The following is a 23,407-nucleotide window of genomic DNA, read 5'->3' on the forward strand; positions in this document are numbered from 1 at the left end:
AAACTCATTGCCTGTTTTCCCACAGTGATGTGACATTTCTGGTAGGCAGAGAGCAGAAGGAAATCTTTGCCCATCGCTGCCTCCTCACTTCCCGCTGCCAGGCACTCCATGCAATGTTAAGCCAGCCCCAGGAGATAGAAGCCCCACTGATCCTGAGCCACGTGCAGCCAGAGGTGTTCCTCGCAGTCATTGAGTATCTGTACACCAATAATGTCACCCTCAACAACAGCATTGTAAGTATGACTTGTATTAGTACAGGCTTGGCTTGCAGTGAAGTGAGTAAATGGAGAATGGCTTAAAATTAGTAAATGGTATTATTAATGTGCTTATGAGGAAACACAAACCTTTTAAGTCACCCTTGCAGATCAAGTAAAAAATGTTACCAACATGAGTCTTGACAGATAATAATAGGTCCTCCCCGCAACCTTTTCCATTGTGTGTCTGATTTTTACTGCTGGTCCTGTTTGCAGATTCAGTGTACGCAATTTTAAATCATGGGTACTGTACATATATATTTCTCTATAAAAAGTAACCCACACAGTCTATTGTTGTTAAAAAGCAAAGGTGGATGATGTTTTCGTCCATAAGATGATGATGATTGAAGTAAGTCACTTCTGCTTATTATGCGCTATATTTATAATGGCAATCTGGTAAAACAGATATGTTAGTGATTATGCTGATAATGGAGAGAGAGAGGGAGGCCCTGCTCATAGCAATCTATTCACCTGGAAAGAATCATTATGCACCCCACATACGTACTTAATCTCAACCACAGAAAGGGCAGCAACCACCCTGGTATAATGCAGCTGTTACTTGGCTGAATGTGCTAAGACTCAGTTCTAGTAAAACAGTAGTGATATTTGAAAGCTGAGTAGCATCAGTGTCTTAGTGTTGGATTTGCTCCATCCTCTGCTGCATTGCCCTGTCTCTAGCATCTCTGTCTTGTATCACAGAGCCATTGCTTTGAGCTCTGAAAATCCTGTCTCTTTTCACTGCAAAAGATCTAGAAACTGGGAGAGGATGTGGGCTGGGTGTCTGTGCAAGAATGCTGACTTAATCAACCACCATTAGCAGCTTCCACATAATTGGGTTGTTACTTAGGTTTTTCTTAATTTAAAAGCTGTTGAATCAGATCTGTGCATCTCCTAGTGATTTGAGACTGCAGCCAAGTAAGGCAATGAAATTACTTGTGAGTCAGTGCAGTAGTTTCAAGATTATGTTTAGCACCTAAAATGGAGCAGCAAGCTCATAAAATGGAGGCTTTTTTACTGGCAGAGATGAAGGAAAGTCTCTGATGAGCACCACAAAATCCAATTCTCTCCATCAATGTCATATGTGTGGCACATCCTCTTTTTAACTAACCCTTCTCTATTTTACGTTTTATTTTTAACAAATGTTTATGATAGGGGCTCTCTTGTTCACTTGTGCAGTGATTGCAGAATACAGATAATTTGGTCTGCGCCTCTTCCCCATTGTGCATTAGCAAGCAGGGAAGACCACATTTTTCTCTTACTGATTCAGGGACCTTTTCTTTGTTGGAAAGTTCCATCTGGATGAAGCTGTTTATTTGGATGAGGAGCTGTGGCCCTCCACCATCCCTGACCATAGGATATGTGGACTGGGTCTGATTGGAATTGGGAGTCCAACAACATCTGCAGGGTCACAGGTCCCCTGCCCTGATCTAGATTCACAGAATTCTGTTCTGGGCTTGGTTTTGGGAAAGAAATTGCTGTCATCATGCTGGTCAAAAGTTTCAGTTTTGATCTGTAGATATATTATTCTAGCCTTGTTTTATATCAATCACTGTGGAAATATTCCTTCAGTAAGGGCAGTATATAAATATTGTAAACCAATCAATATATTGTCATAGGAAGAAAGGGGCAACCTTAAGATTTGGAAAAACTTCCTTCTGTGTTAATCAGCAGATAGCTGTTGTTCAGGTTTTACATATGCCTGCAGTATTGGCAGCATCTCACTCCTGTGACTCAGCTTCTCTGTCAGGAGCTGCCTCCAGGGAAGGTTGAATTCCAGCCCTGTCATCATAAAAGGACATAGTAGATGGTGTGTTTGACATCTCGCTGCCTCCCTCTGTCATTCCTTGCTGTGAATGATTAGAGACTGAGTTTGTACCACAAACAAATTCAGATTCAAATAGCTTTGGTTATTTTATGTAAGAATAAAGGTAAAGGGACCCCTGACTATTAGGTCCAGTCACGGACGACTCTGGGGTTGCGGCGCTCATCTCGCTTTACCGGCTGAGGGAGCCAGCATACAACTTCCGGGCCATGTGGCCAGCATGACTAAGCCGCTTCTGGCGAAACCAGAGCAGTGCACAGAAACGCCGTTTACCTTCCCGCTGGAGTGGTACCTATTTATCTACTTGCACTTTGACGTGCTTTCGAACTGCTAGGTTGGCAGGAGCTGGGACCGAGCAATAGGAGCTCACCCCGTTGCGGGGATTTGAACCGCCGACCTTCTGATCGGCAAGCCCTAGGCTCAGTTGGAGATGGGGAAAGAAATAAAGAGACATAAAAATGTTGCCTTCCCCCAGTTTTTCAATTACATCAATCTGTCCCACCCACCCCCTCCAAAAAAGGAAAATATTGCAATCAGTGCTATTTTTCTGGAAAAAGAGGTGCTGGAACTGAGTTCCGGTGAGTTCTGGCTGAAAAAGCCCTGGTTGCTATATTGGTCCATAAAAATATCCAAAATCCATAGCTCTTCAATATGGCATGCTTTTGTGACATTTTGGTGGTCCTGAGAGATGTATTGCTCAACTATGGATTTTTGAGTATTTGCCATAGAAACCATAATCAGGTATCAGGTACATTTTTTTCATTACATCAGCAACAACTTCTACATAAGGTAGAGTCTGGATTTATTAAATAGGTAATAGTTGGAGAGTATATGAACTGCATTTTTTTGACATTCATCAGGGAAGTTTGGACTGTCCTCTTGCTGGCTGCACCAAACTCATCTGATCCTTATAATGTTTTCTCTTATTCTCTCTCACACAGCTCAGGACGTTGCTTTCATTCTTTGGAATTTTTAGCAGCCACACCCAGCAGCATGAGAAGGGCTGGATGTTTCATGGGCTGGGAAGAACATTATACGCACTCCTTAATGCCCAGCAGAAATTCCAGGAGAGATATAACAGCTATCCAGGATGGGGGCAGAGGGGGAGCAGCTCTAGTAGACAAGCCTAGATTCTAGGATTTAAGGGTTTAATTTGTTCTTAATCTGTAAAATGTGATGATTATGAACCTAAAAGGGGCAGAGAATAGCAGCTGCCAACTATGTGAACTGAAGAAAGAATGGATTTCTGGACCGAAGCTCACAATCTGAAAAACTACTCTTAGAAAATAAGGAGAAACTTCTGTCTGAAATGTATAATTTTTTTATTAGAATGGGAAACAAAAGACGAGCTTGTTAAAGTTTCAATTACACACTGGGCAATAGATATAGGACACAATATAGATCATAACCTCTGGGAGAAACTTTGGAAAAGCATATTTTTGTGGCACGAGTGCTGGAGGGGGGAGGGTAGGAAGGCAAAGTCCCATCGTGTGAGCAGCAGTCTAATTGTGCAAGTCAAATTTTGCCCATAGAAACTTTACAGAAAGCTGAAGACCGAGAAAATCAGGATGGATTCAGGCACATGCCATCATTGCCGATAGAACAGAGAGCGTCAAGTACTGAGAGCGTACATTAATCACTCCTTTGTTTTGACTGTAGGCCCTGGAGGTCCTGACCTCATCCATAGAGTATGGGCTGGATGACCTCAGAAAGGTAAGCACTATGCTTTGTGTCACTTAAGTTGATTCTCCACGAGATGTATTTGTAATGTAATTACTTCTGCTTGCATATTACAGGGTGAGGGATGTAGGAGTTTTTGCTCAATGACACAGCCTCTGGGATGCAGCAGGGCATGTTATTGGCTGCTTTAAAATAGCCTGCTGGTAATTGAACCCAGATTCCCCTAATCCTTATCAGTGGATCCCACACAGACGTGCCTTCCATTGTGTGCTCTCTTTCACAATGAAAGGAGAATCCCACAACTGTGGGTGCTAGAAGGCCAGATCCATACAGTGTGCTCTGTCTGTATCCAAACCTGGCAATGTTAAACTTTGGACTACCCCACCCCAATCTGCTTTTCGGATGCATTACTTCACTTCAAAATGTGGTGAGCAGCCCATATTTGGAGATCCTTCCTGACCATTCTGTTGAGCAAGGGCTGCGGACTCTGTCCCCAAATCCTCTTCTGATGACGCCACTGATATTAATTCAGGGAAGTATTTCACCTTTCTAGGGTCTTCCTGTCTATGGTGGTGGTGGTGGTGGTGGTAGGTAAATCATTGATAAATTTGTAAATGAAAGATGGAAAGAAAAATGCTTGCTATGGACAGCTACTACTAAGCTGATTTGACTGAATTGGAATCCCTGTCCCTTCAACTCCTAAAGTTTAGTGGGCAGAAATGTTGGACTCAATAACTGACCTTACGTTGGGCCTACCTTAGATGTTTATTTTCCACTAGCTAGTGCCTTCTAGCAGCCGCCTACAGAAACTCAAGCATCTGTGTTACATTACGTCTTGATTTCACTGTTGTGGTTGGGCGGGGGGAGGCAGGAAACCTTTCTTCTTGGTTCTTTCTCACTTGTTTCAGAGGAACCTTAGCTAGAGTAATTGTGAGGGGAATAGAGGTAGGGAAGCCCCATGACAAAGCTTGCAAAACAGAAACTCTCTGCTTTTAGGAACAAAGAACTTGCCTTATCTTTAAATTACAGGAGACATGGAAGCAGAATGCACTGGCAGTGTTCAGGTTCACACCAGCCATGAAAGAAAATACACCGCGCCAGTACTGTCAGCAAAGCAGCCTTACATTGGCAGATTCCTGCTAGCCCAGGAGCTGCCAAACACTGTAAAACTCTGTTCTAATGACTCCAGTAAAATTCGCCTTAATCAGGAAAATCTAATCTGGACGGCTCCTGATTCTGACTGGACTTTGTGTCCATTTTGGACAACTTCCAGGTCCCCTCCAGTTGTCCGGCTTGGGAGCATCTTCCTGCCAAACTGATAACTAGATTTTCCTATTGCTGATTCAGGGTGATTTCATGTGTTTAAACAAGTCTTCATCTGGACAGTGGAGGCCAGTTCATCAGGGCAAATATGCCATCCCCCCAACAATCTCTACTTGCCCTTAGACAGCCCTCAAATGCCTGCCTTCTTAATTACATCCACTCCAGGGGGTTGCCTTGGCTATGGGCTTCCTCAGTTTTTGCTTTACAGAACTCAGCAGGGAATAAGATTGGAACAGAAACAGAATTAGTTGGCTCTTCCTGCCATTGGCTCTGGCTCCATCTACTGATGGCCTCCCTGTCTTCCATTCTACTAGTCCCAGTGGGCATAGCCACCACTGCAGCTCAGCTGGTATTTTTTGTATGCAAACTGTTACTGGTTTTTGCTGAAGAATGAGATATGGGCCCATTGCACTGCTTGACCCTGCCAACTTTTTGATCCACGTTCTATGTCCCCCCCCCCCCCCGTTGTAAAGCCTGGAATTTGTTAAAGACCTACCTCATCTTGGCCTGCACAGGTTGGTTTCTTCTACATCTGCATCACATCAGGATGTTGATGCCAGTGCAGTCCCTGATTGGTGGACTGTGGTGGTGTTTCCAGGGATGCTGATAGCATATGCACCATTGTGGTCTTTTCTGGCTCTGAGTTTTTCCCTTTCCTCCTTGTCTGAGCACACAATGGATACAACGTCTGTTCGACTGGCATTGCAGCCGTGTGTCCCCAGTCCCGGCATAATGTGAGTTTAGGATTGCTTTGTGTCAGTAACTTTTCAAATAATTAAACCAAAGCGCTCAAAGCAAGCTGACATTATGCACACCACTGTTGGCACTGCTTACACTGAAACGTGGGACTCCAGGGTCATGACACTCCCCAGCTGTGAACAGGATGCTGAGTCAGAGGCTATAGGGTCACCTGCTGGGAGCCAGACCAGGTGGGTGCTGCTCCTGGGCCCAAGGAACTGAGTGCCTCCTATGCTCCCTCGCCAGTTCATTGGTGCAGGGTGTGCATGAGGTACTATGGGGTGCAGGGGAAGTGTGTTTCTTCAGGCGAGAGGTGACTCCTTAGAGAGACCCTAGTTCTCCTAAAGGGGACAGAGCTTAGAAGAGGTGGATGGGAAGCCGAGGTTCAACATGCCCCCCAGTTCTTCCAATCCTTGTTGGAGCAAGTTACTCACTAGGAGCTCTCTTTGCTGCCTTGTCCTGTGGGTGCATTTGCAGGGCAGGGAGTTAGAGGGGACACTGTTCGGGATGTGTAAAGTATATAGAACAATTTGATTCATAATGGAGGAGGCATCTTTTATGACATTCTCTGCCATCACAATCCATTTGTATATTTGTTATCATTGGATATGTATATAGACGGAGGAAGAAAATATGGTGCATAATGAAACAAGAACATTTATTAATGAAGGCATGAATGCAGCTAACAATTAATAATTTGGCCTGCAGTGTTAACATTCCTCTGTTAGGCAGTTTTTTTAATGTGTGTATGTGACTCTGAGTGTTTTAGTAGGTGTGTCCTGGAAAAGGCATGTTTCACCAAATTTGTAGCAGCATGGGACTGTCTAGAATCCATCCCTATCCTGACTTCCTTCCCAGAGAAGACTTAGCAGCAAAGACTCATAAAACGATGAGAAAGTAAGCAGAGCTTGAGGAGAGCTAAGTTCTTGGTGTGGGTGATTTTACTGGTGGTGACATTCTTTGGGTTAGAAAGAGGATCTAAGGAATGGGTGGGGGAAAGTAAACACAGGACAAGTGAGAGCTAGCCAGGAACATAAATTTTCCCAGCTGCTTTCGGATGACTTGAAAGCACGGGACACTGAGTTCACAGGGGAATTTAATGACTTGCCACTTCCCTGCTAGGTCAGGAATCCAGGAATAGCTCTTATGTGACTATTAGGAGTTTCCCATCTGTTACAAGGATCTGAGGCTGTAAGGGAATAGCAGGGAACTCCATTCTTGTGACTGCACACATGCAGCGCAGGGTATCTCACGGAAGGCAACTGAAAAGGAATCGGTACCATTGTCTTAGCACTTAAGGGAAAATTCTAAGAGACTAAACAGAAGAGAAAGTTTTAGAAAATGACTGTGAATGGATGGTCATGATGGATTTCATTTGAGGTTTTCTCACAGTAGAGAGGTAGTTATGTAGATATAAAAAGGAAGTGTGAGGAGAGCAAGAAGACTAATGGGAACAATTAATGGTGGGGAAGTAAAACCATAATGAATGAATTATGATAACCTGAAGAAAAATAGTGATTAGCAAAGGTCAGTTGTGTTCACACTCCCATTTACTGTGCCCTCACTGCATTTCTGACCCTGGATTTTTAATCTGTGTTCACACAACACTATCCAAAATGCATATGTATCCTGTACTTATAAAATACTAGTTTGATGTGTTGTTTCTCAAACCAGCTTAACACAGATTGGAGCCCTTAAACTGTTCCTAATTCTTCTCTAGCAAAAGTGACAGCACCTTTGCATAGAGTAAAGACACTCCCTCCCCATCAACACCCCCTGGTGGAACACAAACAGAAATGAATCTGACATTAATGAAGTCATGCTGATGTGAATAGCTAGCAGAGTTGGTGGGGGGTGGGAAGAGCAATGAAATGCACTAGGGAAAAACAACAACTTCAGTGCATTCTGAGGTGGTAATGTGAACCCAGCCTTTGCTTTGGGTTCCTTGATCTATCTGGCAGACCTTAATTCTAGGAAGAATATGACAAATGGTGGATCTATATGGTGGTTTTGTGTGCCTTTTCAGTTGACAGCCTCTTGTGGTCTTTGTGTGTGTACCTTACACATCCCACAATATATTACTTTGGATTTACCCTACTTCACCAATTATTGCATAAATCCATCCTTCCCTTTTTTCATCCCAGATAGGAGCCAACATACACCAGATTTAGGCTTTCTTCCTGATTTGAGGTTATCTGCTGTTCAGCCAGTTACACGCTGACTCTCTACTGTTTGCCTTCAGAGTTATTTAAACAAGGCTTGAAATATTTGCACAGTCTGTTAAATTCCATGACGAGGGGAGGTGGAAAGGTCTTCTCTCTCTACCTTTATCCTTTGTCACGTTTCAGAAGTTCAGAGCTTTTGTAAATTCATCCATATGCGAAAAGGTTCTAGTCAGAGATACTGGCAGGGCAATATGTGATTGCCAGAATGTAAACGGACAGATCAGGAATAGAATAATTCCCCTTAACCATCAATTAGCAAAATATGTTAGCAACAGCAGCACTGCAGAACTGTTTGGAGAGGAAGCGTGAAGCAAATGTGGGGGACTTGTTGCAGGATGGGAAAGTAAAAATAAAATACTTTTATTGGTCTAAATTAAATAATTATAGCCTTCATCCAAGGATCACAGGGCAGTTTTCAATATAAAGACACAAAAATAGCATAATAAACCAAACAATACCCCCCCCCCCAGTTTAAAAGGCCATAGATTGTTTAATTAGCCAAAGATATGTCATAATATTCATGAAGGCAAAAGGTGAGCCTCCCGGGGGAGAGAATTCCACAAACGGGAAACAGTTGCAGAAAAGGCCTGTTCTTCTGTTGCCATCACCTGGACCTCTTGTGGAGTAGGCACAGGAAGAAGTGCCTCAGATGATGATCACAGGGTCTGAGTTGGTTCATATAGGGAGAGGCAGTCCTTGGGTTATTGCGGTAAATAGAAAATAGAAAACAACAATAAAGTAATCAAACAAAATATCATAAATGAAATAAATTACGAAGCTGAAAACTAAATACAGATCCAATTACAACCCACTCTTCCATAACTTAGCTGGCAAAATGACTCGCTAACCCATTTTGAGGCATGTCCTCATTTTTCTAGGATCCAGCTGGAAGGGAAGCTGCAAACCCCTTGGGTACCAAACCTAATATCACCCTGGTGTGGTTGCCCCCACAACTTTGATAGGAATTTGACAGGAAGGGGATTGTATGCCATCTGCTTTCCACACTGCTGTTTGCCACATTTGTATTCTGCTCCTCCAGAGATCTCAGAGCAGGTAACACATGGTTCCAGGTCATCCTGGCTGCTAGTTAGATTAGGCAATAGAGCTGGGTTAGGTACCTGTGCAGTATGGAACTGAATTACATGGAGAAACACAGGGTGCTTACGGACTGTCACTATTTTGGGGTGGGCTTTAATCACATACTGGCAAATTGAGGTTGCACCATTGAAGTTAATTTGGAACTGCTGCACAAAACCAGACCTTTTGCGATAAGAAAAAGCGATGGGGAAATGCACTGGAAAATGTGAGATAAAATTTGCTTGACACAATGCCGTCTAATCTTCCTGCAAACAAATTGGAATGAAAGCTCAATAAAACGGCATCTGGAAGCAACCTTGGACTCTCCTTGTCTTCAGGGAAGCGGCAGAGAGAGAGATCTGGGAAGAGGCTTGGGTTCTTCTTGCCTGTGATTTTAACACCACGTTTTGTTCTGATTATCATTTACAACCTGTCCTGCTGGGAACTCATGAGAACGCAGACAGCTTCCATTCCCGGACACATCTGATGTTCTTAGGGACATGTGAGCATGCCTTTGAGAGTGGGGCAGGGTTGTTAACAGCTTCTGATGTGACAAACAGGGAATGAGAGAAACCCCTGCCAGGAGATCAGGCCCTTGTAAATGTTTATACAAGCAGATTATTTGTAGGACCTTTCCACACTGCCCTGCATAGGACTTTTGGCATCCCTGCATACCTTTGAGCTTTACAAGTTCACAGGGCCTTGAGAAATACAAGTGCTTCGTAACTCGAACCTTTGCATACGCTGTTTTGACAGTAGCTTGACATTAGTGAAATATACTTTCTGTTATTTAAATATGTTCAAATCCGTGTCTTGGCAACGGCCTTCAAAACCCTTTGGTGCTCACCTGACATTTTCAATCTTTTCTGCATAATGATGAGGGCCAAAACTTGATATGTGTGTGTGTGTGTTTTTAAGGGGATCTGCAATTCCTTTGGTTCAGCATAAATCAGGAGACTGGTGTTATCCTGTTGCCAATTTCCAGATGGAATTAACACACGCAGCCACACTGCCTATAAACCTCTACTCATGCCCAGTTTCAATGCATTCTGGAAAAATCAAAACTAACCTCCAGAAGTGTAGCCAGCAGTGCTACAGTGCATATGTGCACATTTGGCAGTTATATCACAGTCTCCCACACTTGCTGAGTTCTTTTGCAGCTGTTTTAGAAAAATCAAAATCATGAAAATATGAATGCTTATGTACCTCCATATAAGTGTGCACACAGCATTTTTAAGAAGGAAAAAAAATGCAAGTCTCTCCCTTTCAGACTTGCCCCTCAGATTGAGAGCGCTTTCTATTTAGGAGTGAAATTAATTGGGTCAGCAGCTGCTGGCAAACTCAGTGGTATAGTGGTAAAGTCAGAAGTGCGGGTGCTCTTCAGGACAACCCCCACAGCTGCACCCCACAGCCATACCCCTTCTGAGACTGGGGAACAAAAATGAATTTTTGATCAATGCAGATGTTATGGCTTTAATACCAAAAGAGCCTCCCCCCCTCCCCCTGTTTGTTTAACATCCAGTCTGATGAAGAGGCTCAGCACAAATGGCAGGTGTTTTGGCCCACTTGGACAGATAAACTAGCTGGCTCAGTACATTTATAGAACTATTCAAGCAGCTCTCTCCTACTTGCCACTCCATAGGCATGTCAAGACCTGTTGCTGCATTCCTTGTTCTGCACTGCTAGGGAAGGCAAGGATTCTGTAAAGGCCACCCAGGTGGGGACATGCTGCCCTGTTAGGTTGAAGAGCTGCGGGTCACAATGCTTCACTAGATACTGTAACCCACAACAGAAGAGAACAATTGATCATAGATACAGGAAAATGCACTGCCATGCCCCTCTCCTTATCTGTTTTAGAGACACTTCATAACAAGTATCACAATAGTCAGATTAGGGAAACGTTCATTTTATTTTCTGGAAAGAAAGTGAAACAACAAAAGCCAGCAAAAGTTAGCAGATAGCCCGTTGGTAGATGCCAGCTTTTTAATGCTATTGGATTTCACTTCCCTCCTATACCTGGGATAATAGAACCCCAGAGTCTGGGTCCTTCTGGTCCCCTTGACCTAAGCCACAAAGCCTACGGTTCTCACAGAACATGAAGTCCTTGTTCCCAAGCCCCTTGTTCAAGCAATGCAGAACACACACACACACACACACACACACACACACACACTCCTCACTCCTATCTTATTCCAGCAAGCTAAACAGCATTTATCTGTGACACAGCTCATAGCACACTAAGGTTTCACTCTAAATGTATCAGGTGCCCAGGGCATTCTGAATTCTAATCAGCAAATGAAACGAGCAAGGGAAAACTGAACCCTACAGCCAAAGTATATATCCCACCTTTCTTTCACAGTGGAACTCAAGCAGCATGTCTAGATTGTCAGGAGGTCTCCCAACTAGACGCTAACCACACCCAGACCTGCTTAGCATCAGTTAGATTCCTAAATCATGTTCCTTCAGATCATAGCTCTAGGTGAGACACCCTAGCAGAAAGGCATTGCGTTTCCTGCATTGGCAGGGGGTGGACTAGGTGACCATTGAGGCACCAAATCTGTGACTTTTTATTTGGATTTGGTCATTTGCAGAGGTGTACCTAGGCTCCCTTGCGCCCTTGGCAAGGAGATGTATCAGCAAGGAGAGGTGCAATTTTTGTGCCCTACTGGGCCTGCACCCTTGGTGGAGGCCAACTTAGCCAACCTCTAGGTAGGCCTCTGGCCATTTGCCTCTTCCAGGCCTCTGCGTGTATTGTGTGTGGATGGGGAACTTGTGGAGATGTTGTAGGATTAGTGCTCCCATCTTCACTGGCCTTGCTGACCAGGGTGGATGGGAAGTAGAGTCCAGCAACATCTGGAGGGCCACAAGTTCTTCAAATGGCCTTTCCCTAGGAATGCATTATCCACCCTTGTTTTGCATTTTAAAAAACCCTCTTGGAAGAATTACACCAGTGCACACCCTAATGAGCAATGAATGTGTATGCTTATAAAGAAACAGTTCAAAAGAAACATGTGTTATTTCCCATCATGGAAATTATGGAGCCCATCTGCCCAAATGAGCACAGCAGAATCTGCACAATTGTGCAAAACATAATCAAGGAAATTCCCTGCAAGCCTTACCTTTTGAACTGGGAGAAATACTGAAAGAGTTGGGGCAGGGGAGTGGGATGTACCTAACAAAAACATACTCAAGTCTAGAAATCACACCTGTGGCTTCAGACTTTTCTGGGATTTCTGCCCACAGTTTGGATAGTAGTGAATTAAAACATCAGTCCTTTGGTTCCGTTTCATGCACACACATACCATGTCTTCAGAATGCTGAGGCTGGTCCATAGTATGTAAAGGGGAATGGTTCCCAAGATTAGCAGACCAGATGCCCCTGGATTAAGTGTACCTTAAAGGTACCACAAAATGCACTGACTCATCAAATTAGATGTGGCACGGTCTGTCATCAGGATCCCTTCTTTCATTTTTTAAAGTAAAAGAAGCTGGTAGGCAGATGGGGATCAGGACCATGATGCTGGGGGCAAAGGGTTTAATTTTCCTCTCCCCTTGCTGTTTTCCCAATTTAAATGCCACCCTTCCAAAGCTTCTCTTTGCTCCAAGGGATGGGGAGGGGGATATGCTGGCAGAAGGACTTAGGAACAGCTGATCTGTATTGCAAAGCCCAGACTAAAGCTAAAAATTGCCCTCACTTCAGCAGGGGATGCAGCTGATTGTTCTGAATCAAAGTTAGTCAGGGTGGAAGGAACAGAGATCCCCTTAATCCATCCAGCCATGAGCTGGAGCAAATCTTTGTTATGCTTTTCCCCAAGAAGAGGTCTTGGAAATACAACCCCTTGGCATGGCCCCATGGATCCAAGCTGCTCATTGTCTGCAGGTCAGCAGCTGCAGAGAGCTGGCTGGGGCCCATGTGCTCTGTGATGATTTAGCAGCGCCCGCCCCCAGCTCCCAGGCCTTTGCTTTTAGTATAATAACTTCCCATTCCAGAGCCAGAATAGAGTGGTGATGGTGGTAGTAGAACACAGCCTGCTATTCCCAGAAGGTGCGTGGGGTTATCTGAGTGTTATTTTTAGGAAATATCATCGGCATAACCAGCCTGCAGAAATAAAAGCTAAATAAACAAAGCCGCATTCCTAGGCTACTAGGGTAAACCCATTAGAGTTCCTGCAACTGATACACTGAGGATATACAAGTAAGCCAGAGCAGTTGACCCCAAAGAGGCTCACGTTTTTAGCTCTGTTTGTATTGTTCCAGTCTTTGCAAGTAATAAGTGTTCCCAGTGCTTAATTTGCATTCTGGTAATGGCAACATGTTCTATTTAATTTATTTTCAGCATATTTATGCTGCCGCATAATATAAAGTTCTCTGGGTAGATTACAATAAATAAGAAAACACAACATGTTATATCCAGTGCTGAGTGTGTGGACTTCTCTTTGTGCAATGGACTTCTCTTCCCTTTCCGATTCTCCTTCTGCTGTCCCCAGATCTATTTTGGAGTGTCCCCTAGCCCTCTGGAGCAGATTTTTGGGGAGCATGAGAGGGTGGAGAGGAGAGGGAAGTTCCATTACATGGGTAAGAGTCTTTTCCACTTGTGGAAGGAAGATACAACCATATGTAAATATAAAGTAGACCACAAAATACAAAATTTACAAAAAAGCTCATAACAGGCACAAACTGAAAAACACAGATTGAAAAACTGAGAGGCCCAGACTACATAAATTGTCTGAAGGCTTGGATGAACAGAGCGGTCTTCATTTGTCACTGAAAACACCATAAAAGTGGTACCCAGACAAAACTGATGCTAAAGGTGGTATCCAGGTTCCATAACCTGATGCTATTACTGCGAAGGTCATCTCCTTGGTGGTTACTTGATAGGTGCAGACCATAGTCTCTGAAGGTAAAGTTAAGGTTCAGGTTATTAAATATGTTCCATTCATGTACATGTTTATTTGGCTGGACATACCAGGTTTTATATAAGAAGAATTACTTGGTTGGGTATGAAATAAGGGGCCTGCATTGTGTGTGTGGGATGGGTGTTGTATTTATTCATTTTCATATTTAAACTGTTTAACATGGTTGTTTTCAGATACAACTTGGTTTACATTGGAGCATATTACATGAAGCAATTACATAAAATTAAAATTTAAACAATAAACACTCAGATAAAAATTTCTGAGCACATTAGCAAAGTTGTTTCAAAGTGCATGTACCAAAATTATTACAGATATGAAAAATCCCCTGATCTAGTTTCCAACTTTCTGTTTCTAACAGGGGTCAGCCAAATGTCTCTGGAAAATTTGTGTAGAGAACTGAACCACAACTGGACCATAGGGCAGTGGTTTTTCAGCTGTTCTGTGTTACCACATTGCCTTGGTAACAAATTAATAGCTAGTAGATCACATATTGCAGGCACACAGGAAAGGAAGCGGGCCAGACCAGGAACCCATTATAGTTAGGAAGAGGCGACACATGAGATGAGCAGTACCAAAAACGTGCTCCTGTGGCACTTGTAGTGAGAAAGGAATGTGGGCATGATGGGGCAGAAGCTTAGCTGGTAGCACAAGAGGAAAGGAATACCTAGCATGGAACACCTATCTGGTGGAAAAGGGGTTTTCCTGGGAAGCTGAGGATGACTAAGGGCTTAGAAATTGGTAGCTAGAGCCAGCTGGCTTCCGTCCAACTGCTTCTTGTGAAGCTTGCTGAGCTCCAGACCACAGAGGTGGGAAAGGAAACTGAGATCATCCAGTCTGTTGCCATGTGCCAGGCCAGGCAGTCCCTCTGCACTGCATTCCTGAGTGCTGAGTCTAGTGTGACTTCAGATACCATGTTCACTTTTCAGAGTCTGTTTCTCAGCTCTTGTAGTTGCAGTACCAGTAAGGTAACTTGATAGTAGGCCTAAACATTACAGTTTTTCTAATCATAGCAGCATACCTTGTCCTTTCCTGGGGGTTGCAGGCCTGTGTTTCCAGTATGGTTGGTTGGGGACAACTAGTGGAGTCTAAAACTTTATGGATGTTGAGGTTTTATCAATGGGTATACGAGACAAAAAAGCAAAAAATGTGATATGTGTATATGACTTCAACACAGAATGGTGTATCCACCTGTTGAAAGTCTGAAATTACTTTTATGTATTCCCCACCAGCACCACTTTCTAAAACAAGCGATGGACATGTCTGCTTCAGGTGATTGGAACTATACTACTGGTTTCTGTTTACAACAGAAATATCAACCACAATGAGAAGAGGTTTGAGTTATAATTGCAATGTACAGTCACCTTTCATGAATGGTCTGACTAGTTTCCAAATAAGCAACTCCGGCTGTGGTTTCCAGCCCGGGAATGGATGAGAATTTTATTCAGTCTGTGTGTGCTGAACTGAACTGTTTGAACTTCCTGGACAAATGCCAAGATTGGAACACAACAGTGGCGACTGGCTGGTGCACGTCGGAGCAGGCAAGGGACCAATAGGAGGCAGAGTCAGGGCCAAGGACAGGCAGAGCCACCCGCCTGACTGGTTGTAAATAAGAAGGCAGGCAGACTGGGGGCTGGTTGAGGTTTGTGGGGCAATGTCCAATTTGCTGAAATGAACCAGCCTCCAGTGGATAATTATCCTTCACATTTTTTCCAAGTTTTATTATAAAATTCTTGTTGAACCCACAAAATGCAAAAAAAACACACTTCCTGTAGTTTGTGATAAAAAATACTTCAAGAAATATGTACATTGCAAGAAAGTTGTATTTAAATACTGTAACTCTTTTGTGATATGTATTTAAATTCAAATTTTGCAAGGATTTTTTTTTTTTTATTACAGATTGATTTGGAAACAGGAAGGAACAAACTAATGAGTAAACACATGAGAAATAGATGTGGAATAGAAATAGACTGATCTGTCCATCCTATTCCAGTCAAGAATCAGATGAAGGCCAGTATCATTGTAGGATATTGGTCAACAAAATTGGATCATCTTAACCAGATGTGCACCAAGAAGTCATTGCAATAAAAGCCCCTGTTATCAAACACGAGCCCTGCCTGAAGATTTCAGGCTCCTAATCAACTCTGTGTTAAATGGTTCCTTGCTGTAGCCTTTTTATCTCACAATACAAATGCCAACTTTTTTCTGACATGGTGCCTATGACAGCTCAAGGGCAAGTTGAAATTCACCCTGTGAAGTTTTGCCTGTCTGTCACAGGAAATCTGCCAGAAAAAGAAGGTGGCAATTTTATTTAACCCAACAGCTTTTTTCCTTTAAAACAAAAACAACCTTTCCTAATAAGCTACCCTGTTAATCACTTTTGTAGGCCCTTAACCTTTGACATTAAATACCACGTTGTCAATAGGGCTTAGGATCACAAAGGCAGGAACTTTTCACACCTTCTCTGTGGCATGGTTTGCCTTTGAGTTTACCCCCCCCCCCAAACCCATAGCAGTGCTGCTTGCTGCCCTTAGCCATAAAGGTAAAGGTAAAGGTACCCCTGCCCGTATGGGCCAGTCTTGCCAGACTCTAGGGTTGTGCGCTCATCTCACTCTATAGGCCGGGAGCCAGCGCTGTCCGGAGACACTTCCGGGTCATGTGGCCAGTGTGACAAGCTGCATCTGGCGAGCCAGCGCAGCACACGGAACGCCGTTTACCTTCCCGCTGGTAAGCGGTCCCTATTTATCTACTTGCACCTGGGGGTACTTTCGAACTGCTAGGTTGGCAGGCGCTGGGACCGAACGACGGGAGCGCACCCCGCCGCGGGGATTCGAACTGCCGACCATGCGATCGGCAAGTCCCAGGCACTGAGGTTTTACCCACAGCGCCACCCACGTCCCTGCCCTTAGCCATACTGCCTTGCAAATCTGTGCTTTATATGCTCCCTCTACATGGACATCCTGCACAGAGCCAACTCTGTTTCCCTGAATTATTTCTTTCTAAAAAAAATGTTTAGGGTTACTCTCATTTTCCTACTCATATTGAAATACTGCCCCTCAAGGAGGCCAAACTTAGATTCACAAAATGTTTAGGGGTATGTATACCCCTGTGTACCCCCAGAAAAAAGCACAGGTTAGAAGGGACCCTGAGGTCCCTGAGGTCCCAACCCCCTGCAATGCAGGAATCTCAACGAAAGCATCCATGACAAGTGGCCATCCAACTTCTGCTTAAGAACTTCCAAAGAAGGAGAGTCTACCACCTTCTGAGGGAGTCAGTTCCACTGTTGAACGATCCTTGCAAATAGTCATGACCTGAATGATTTGCCCAAGCTTTCTTAACTGATTTTTATTAAGTGTTGTTGGCTGTGCCACATTTGTAGTTACCTATCACCATCCCTTCCCCAGCCTCTACGTATTATGCTGTAGTGTGTTTTATCCCCTTTCCAAGCCATTAGTGCTGCTGAATGCACTTCTTGGACATGCCTTTCGCATGTTCATACTTACTGGTTAATCATTACCTCTCCTGGTCTTTCAGTTAGGGCTGCAGTGTGTGTGACAGTGTTTTGATTAAGACCTGTTTTGAACAAAGATCACCAAGTTGCCTGAAACCATGGCAGATGGCTCAGACATAAAGTTGGTGGTTTCTTTAGGAAACATGGAGGGTGACCGTGACCAGATGCAAAGGAGGACAGGGCACCTGTGCCTTTAATAGTAGTTCTTAGCCTAAATTACTATTAATTCAGTATTGTGTACACATTACCAGCTTAAAAAGCAGTGAGGTTGTTCCTCCTTCCCTCCCTGCTGTGTTTCAATTCACATGTGCATGTTGTTGTAAACATCAGTACAGTTGGATGTTTTTCCAAGTTGTCTACTGCCTGTCCACTCCAATGGGTGAAGAAAGGGCTAAGATCATTTTATTTGTATTTGGTAGTCTATGTACACATACCTACACATGTTCATATGCACAACTGTTAATGTTCTAAGTATTATTATTTTTGATATCACTCATTTCCACTTGGGTTCCTGTGGCTTTGGCTTTTGTTACCTATATTTGGGGATCCTCTCCTTTTTATTTACATGGTTTCCACTTTATCCTTACAACAACCCTGTTGTTAGGCTGAAAAGTAATCATAGGATCATAGAATTGTAGAGTTGGAAGGGACCCCAAGGGTCATGTTGTCAATCCCCTGCAATGCAGGAAGCTCAACTAAAGCATCCATGACAGAAGGCCATCCAACCTCTGCTTAAAAACCTCCAAGGAAGGAGAGTCCACAACTTCTCCAGGGAGGCCACTCCACTGAACTACTCTTTCTCCTAATAATTTTGAACCTGAGCCTCCCTGCTCCTAATGCAACATGCTAGCAACTCCACTGCACTGCATCTCCGATGGGCACACTCTATCTGATGAGCACATAGCAGTCTCTGGGCATACAGTAGTGCTGTGAATGAATATAGGAAAGTGCTCTGTATACTCCCATGCAAGCTAGGACTTTGTATTGGGATCTGTTACGGCTAATGTGTGTACCAAAATACAATTAAATCAACTTCATTGCCAGCCTCCCCAGCTTCCTTTGCTGGAATCTGTAGAAAGCTCAGCATCTAAATGCAAGTGGCTGTTTTCAGGCCGTAACCAAGCCTTGAGTAATGCCCAACTTCTCCAGAATCTCTGCCGCACTGGTTCTATTTTGGGTGCTGCGTTCAGCTGCAGTTTTCTTATGCAACCATGGCAGCCTGTGCATTGCCGATATTATGAAGAAACAGGAAGGATGAGGCATTTACAATTCCCATCTCTCTTCCTCCTCTTTCTCCACCTCCTCCATCTCTGTATGCCAAAAGCTGCTCTTTTGAGTTTCACGTGTCACAAGATTGCCTTTGCACTGGCATGACATAGCATAGATGCTCCTGCAGCTGTTTTTTTTTAAAAAAATAAGCTATAAAATCCATAAATGTTGGCTCCTCCTCCAGTCTGGCACAGACAGCTTCTATGGCTGGCAGAAATTCCCACTACCTATGTACATTGCAGCTACTGTCTATAGGAGGATAGGGATTTCTGTTACCAAGTTGCTGTGGAAGGGAATTCGTCCCTTAGCATCAATCCAGTTTGGCAGGAAAGAAGGGCATGTTCCCTGCCTCACTTTGCCCAAAGTGCTCTGTCCTTAGTGTTATCAGGGATGAAGGATAAATACGCACCATCAAGTTGCTGCACATGCTGTTGTGGATACCTATTTATCCTTGGCCATTCTGCACAGTATTCTGCTTCTCCTCCCAAGCAAATTTGGGTTACAGCAATGTTTTGATGTGTTGTCCCTCCTCTTTCCCCAAGTCAGTTTCTTTAACTTTCCAAGACGTTGCCTCCCAGTCTTCACCTTTGCAGCCCAAAAAGCTTTCCCCAGTGGGTAGAGTGATGGATTAGAACTGAGCGGACCCAAGTTGAAATCCCTACTCAGTCATGAAGTTCACTGGCCTGACCATCAGCCAGTCATCATCTCTTACTCTGACCTACATAACAGGGCTGCTGAGAGAATAAAATAGGAGTGAGAGTAAGAGGACCGTATTTGCCATCTTGAGCTCCTTAGAGGAAAGGTGGGATATGATAATAATAAATAAATACCTCTTTGGCCTACTCTGTCTGTCTCTCTCTCTCTCTTAATGAGTCAGGTGATAGGTGCATTCACACCATTTGGGATAAAGTGGCCTTGTATGATGACCAGTCAACTGCATAAAATAACAAACCAGTGTGAAGTACCAAGTGCTTTGGGAAGACTGTGCTAATGTCATCTCTTCATTTACTGTAGTTAGGTGATGCAGCACATGGGGTTGTAAAAGGTTCCCTGTGTCCTTCACTTCTTTGTCGTAAAAACAGCTAGTTTGTGCAAGGCTGCCATAGTGACATGACAGTTTCCTCTTAGTGGAGACCTTTGTCATTTATGCTTTCATAATTTCCACTGTGTTGAGAATATGATTAAAAACTGACTTCTTAAGGGCTGATTACCAACTAAATGGGAAGGAAAGCTCTGTTGTGGAATACACTGGAAATTCTGTTGCCTTACGGCTTCCTGGAGTGGAGCAGTAGTGGTCATGACCCTGTTTAAAGACCTATTCGTATTGTGGTTTGCTTTCTCCTTACACAGTGTCCCTCATTGCAACATCTCTGTGGTGACCATTGTTGGTGCTCTCACACATTCCAACCAACACTATATACAGACCTACAATATACTGTACTGTATACCCTGAGCCCAGGTATCTGAGGAAACATCTTCAGTAGAAAGCCCATCCCTTTCTTGCCAATGGGTAAGCAAGGTTTGTCCTTGACTTATTGCTTGTTGTTTGTTTGGGTTGTTTCACCCCTGGCAGCGGCAATAACAGGAGTAAGGTTTGATGTGTGAACTGGCTGATACTGTGTGTACAGTCAATTATTTGATTTCAAGAGTTTCTAAAAGGCAGAAAGCACGAGACCTATCAAATATCAAGTATCCAGCTTCTAATAGCTCTTGTCATTGTGTGAAAAAGCTGAAGGAGGGATGTGATCAGTAGTTTCTAATAAACTCTTCTCCAGAAGAGTTTATTTCTACTCTTAACTTTTCTAATGCATTAATTTGACAGTTTGGGGACGCGGGTGGCGCTGTGGGTAAAAGCCTCAGCGCCTAGGGCTTGCCGATCGAAAGGTCGGCGGTTCGAATCCCCGCGGCGGGGTGCGCTCCCGTTGTTCGGTCCCAGCGCTTGCCAACCTAGCAGTTCGAAAGCACTCCCGGGTGCAAGTAGATAAATAGGGACCGTTTCCGTGTGCGGCTCTGGCTCGCCAGAGCAGCGATGTCATGCTGGCCACGTGACCCGGAAGTGTCTCCGGACAGCGCTGGCCCCCGGCCTCTTGAGTGAGATGGGCGCACAACCCTAGAGTCTGTCAAGACTGGCCCGTACGGGCAGGGGTACCTTTACCTTTTTAAATTTGACAGTTTAAAAAAAACCCCACACCATTCCAGTTCTAAACACAGTTTTGTGACTTGGAGAGGAAGCTATTAATGTCGTTAGATCATTTTATGCTGATGATAACCATACATCAGAATTAAAGCTTGGCTATTTGTTCTGCTTTCAAACATGTCAGTTGCATCTGCTTCCTTATTTCATCTCTATGGTGTCCTTCAGATAACCTTTTTTATTCAGCACTCATCCTGATTTGCTTGTGCAGAGTCAACACAGTGGTCAGATTAGACCAGGCATGTCCGAAGGCTGTTTTGGGGCCTAATCTGGCGCGCCAGTCGATTTAATTCAACCCCCGTGGTAACTTTGGTCGGCCCCCACGCATGTTCAGTCCATCAATCTGGCCCTCCTTGAAAAAAGTTTGGGCACCCCTGGATTAGACTCTGCCTGATTTTTACTGATAATTCATTCTGATTTGCTTACAAAATACCGGCTGTATGGAGTTGGGTTGTAGGAAGATCATCAGGATATCAGGATACAATTCCAGGTAATCATGAAAGTAGAAGCCACAGCTGGAGCATTGGGAGAGAATATAAGGACAGTGAAAGCCAAGGTTATCCAAGTTTTTATTCCCATGTCTAGAAGGTCTGCATGTTTTTTTCTTTTCTTTTCTAGGCTCTGTTCAACTAAATGCCAGCTCCAGTTCTCTAGAGGGAATGCTGCTCTTGATCAGCTGGCATGGCAATTCTGAGTACTGCTGGCAATGTGCTCACTAGAGCCAAGTGGAACTGCTTAACTGAGAGTAAGTCTCATTGCAGTTAGTGAGAGCTTCCTTCTGAGTAGACATGCATGGCATTTCCCTGTCACTGTACTGCAAAAGCACATTCTCAAAAAGAAACCAGATGTGTCTTATTGTAAGACATCCTGTTTTCTTTACATGACCTCTGGCAATGTTGTCTAATAATTTTTAAATCATTTTCCATTGTCCAATGTTGCTGAACTCCCAGCTTCATAGATGTTGTTGGATCAACTCTCAGAAAATCCTTACTGCTGGCCATTTGGGGATCCAAGGTTCAAAAAAAGGTGCTGTGTAGCATTTAGTGTCTACCATCAGCTTTCTACAGCTCTTTTTCCATTTTGTCATGTTACTGCTCCTTGACAAACAGAAACATAGAATTGTAGTGTTAGAAGGGGACACAAGGGCTATCTAGTCAAACCCCTGTAATGCAGGAATCTTTTGCCCTGTGTGGGGCTCAAATCCACAACCCTGAGATGAAGAGTCTCATGCTCTACTGAGGACAAACTATTGAATTTAAAGAGGGTCATGCTAAATGCTGAAAAGTGCATTCATTTTACGGTGTGTGTGTGTGTGTGTGTGTGTGTGTGTGTGTGTGTGGACCAGAATTCAATGTTTCTGTTGCATTTTAAACCTCTTTTAGCGGAGGGAGTAGATGTGAAAAACAAAATAAAGAGGAATGGTTCAGCAACCCCCTCCCTTGTCACTTCTCCATTGCAAACTTACCATGTAATCAACTGTGTAGTTTGGTCCTAAATCCTTGTCTATAAAATAAGTGTTTCACTTATTTCTGATTTCAATTCCATTATGTTCCATTTGACTCCAATTTTAATATTTTCAGCATTAAATCCTAGTTCCCTCTAGGATTTCTTTTGCAAGAGAATATATTTGTTTAGCCAGCCTGCTTCCTTGGTTGAAGACCAGTTGACAATGAGAGTTTTTTTTTCCATTTGTACTTCATGGTGAATATGAAAGTATGTGATTCAACAAAAGCTAATTCTGGCTCATTCTGTACCACAGTGAATGGGACTGTCATTGAAAAAGAGAGAATCCCACACTCCTGGCTATTATGTGTCATGTTTAGTTGGCAGTGATAACGAAGGCGCGGAAGGATCACGCTCATCAATTCCGTCCTTGGGGAAAACCCTGCATGCGCTGCACTTATTGCTCCCAATCTGCTGGCATTCTGCTCATTGCTAGGAAACTAATTATAGCTTTGAAATCAGAGAGTGTGAGTGGGGGTAGAAAGCCAAGTAGCAACTGCGTTTCTCACAAAGTGTGGGAGTGGAAGACAGTGCCTTGCTCCAGAAAAAAAGCTGGGATTAGGGATGGTGGCAAAATTCCCTATTAGCAGACTGAACTGGCCTTTAGTCCACTTGTCTGCTATCTTTGCAAAGTGGTCTTTCTTGCACCAACTTTCTGTAGATTTCCCCAATGCCAGTTTGATCGTTTTTAGAACAGAGTATGACAGCATTTGTATGGATACAATTTAGCCAGCTACCACCATCATCAAAATTTGATATTAACTGTCTGTGCATGGGGTACTGCTTAAATATGTATTCACTTTAACTTCTATCTCATGGATTCACTACTGAGGTGATTATGTTAGCCATTTACCACCATTAACAGTCATTTTTTACTTGTTAACCTCTCTCACACTAAT

At 43.6% G+C, this 23,407-nt stretch overlaps 1 protein-coding gene across 2 annotated transcripts in view; it reads left to right on the forward strand.

Moving 5' to 3' along the window:
- Positions 1–23,407, forward strand: part of BTBD19 (BTB domain containing 19) — a 50,815-nt gene that overhangs the window by 5,678 nt on the left and 21,730 nt on the right. For both annotated transcript variants that reach the window (XM_077928781.1, XM_077928780.1), the window contains exons 2-3: positions 26–233; positions 3,736–3,789. In XM_077928781.1, the coding sequence (XP_077784907.1) occupies positions 26–233; positions 3,736–3,789 (262 nt within the window). The remainder of the gene's footprint in view (positions 1–25; positions 234–3,735; positions 3,790–23,407) is intronic.

Source organism: Podarcis muralis, chromosome 5 (assembly GCF_964188315.1).
Source record: "Podarcis muralis chromosome 5, rPodMur119.hap1.1, whole genome shotgun sequence".
Taxonomy (NCBI): domain Eukaryota; kingdom Metazoa; phylum Chordata; class Lepidosauria; order Squamata; family Lacertidae; genus Podarcis; species Podarcis muralis.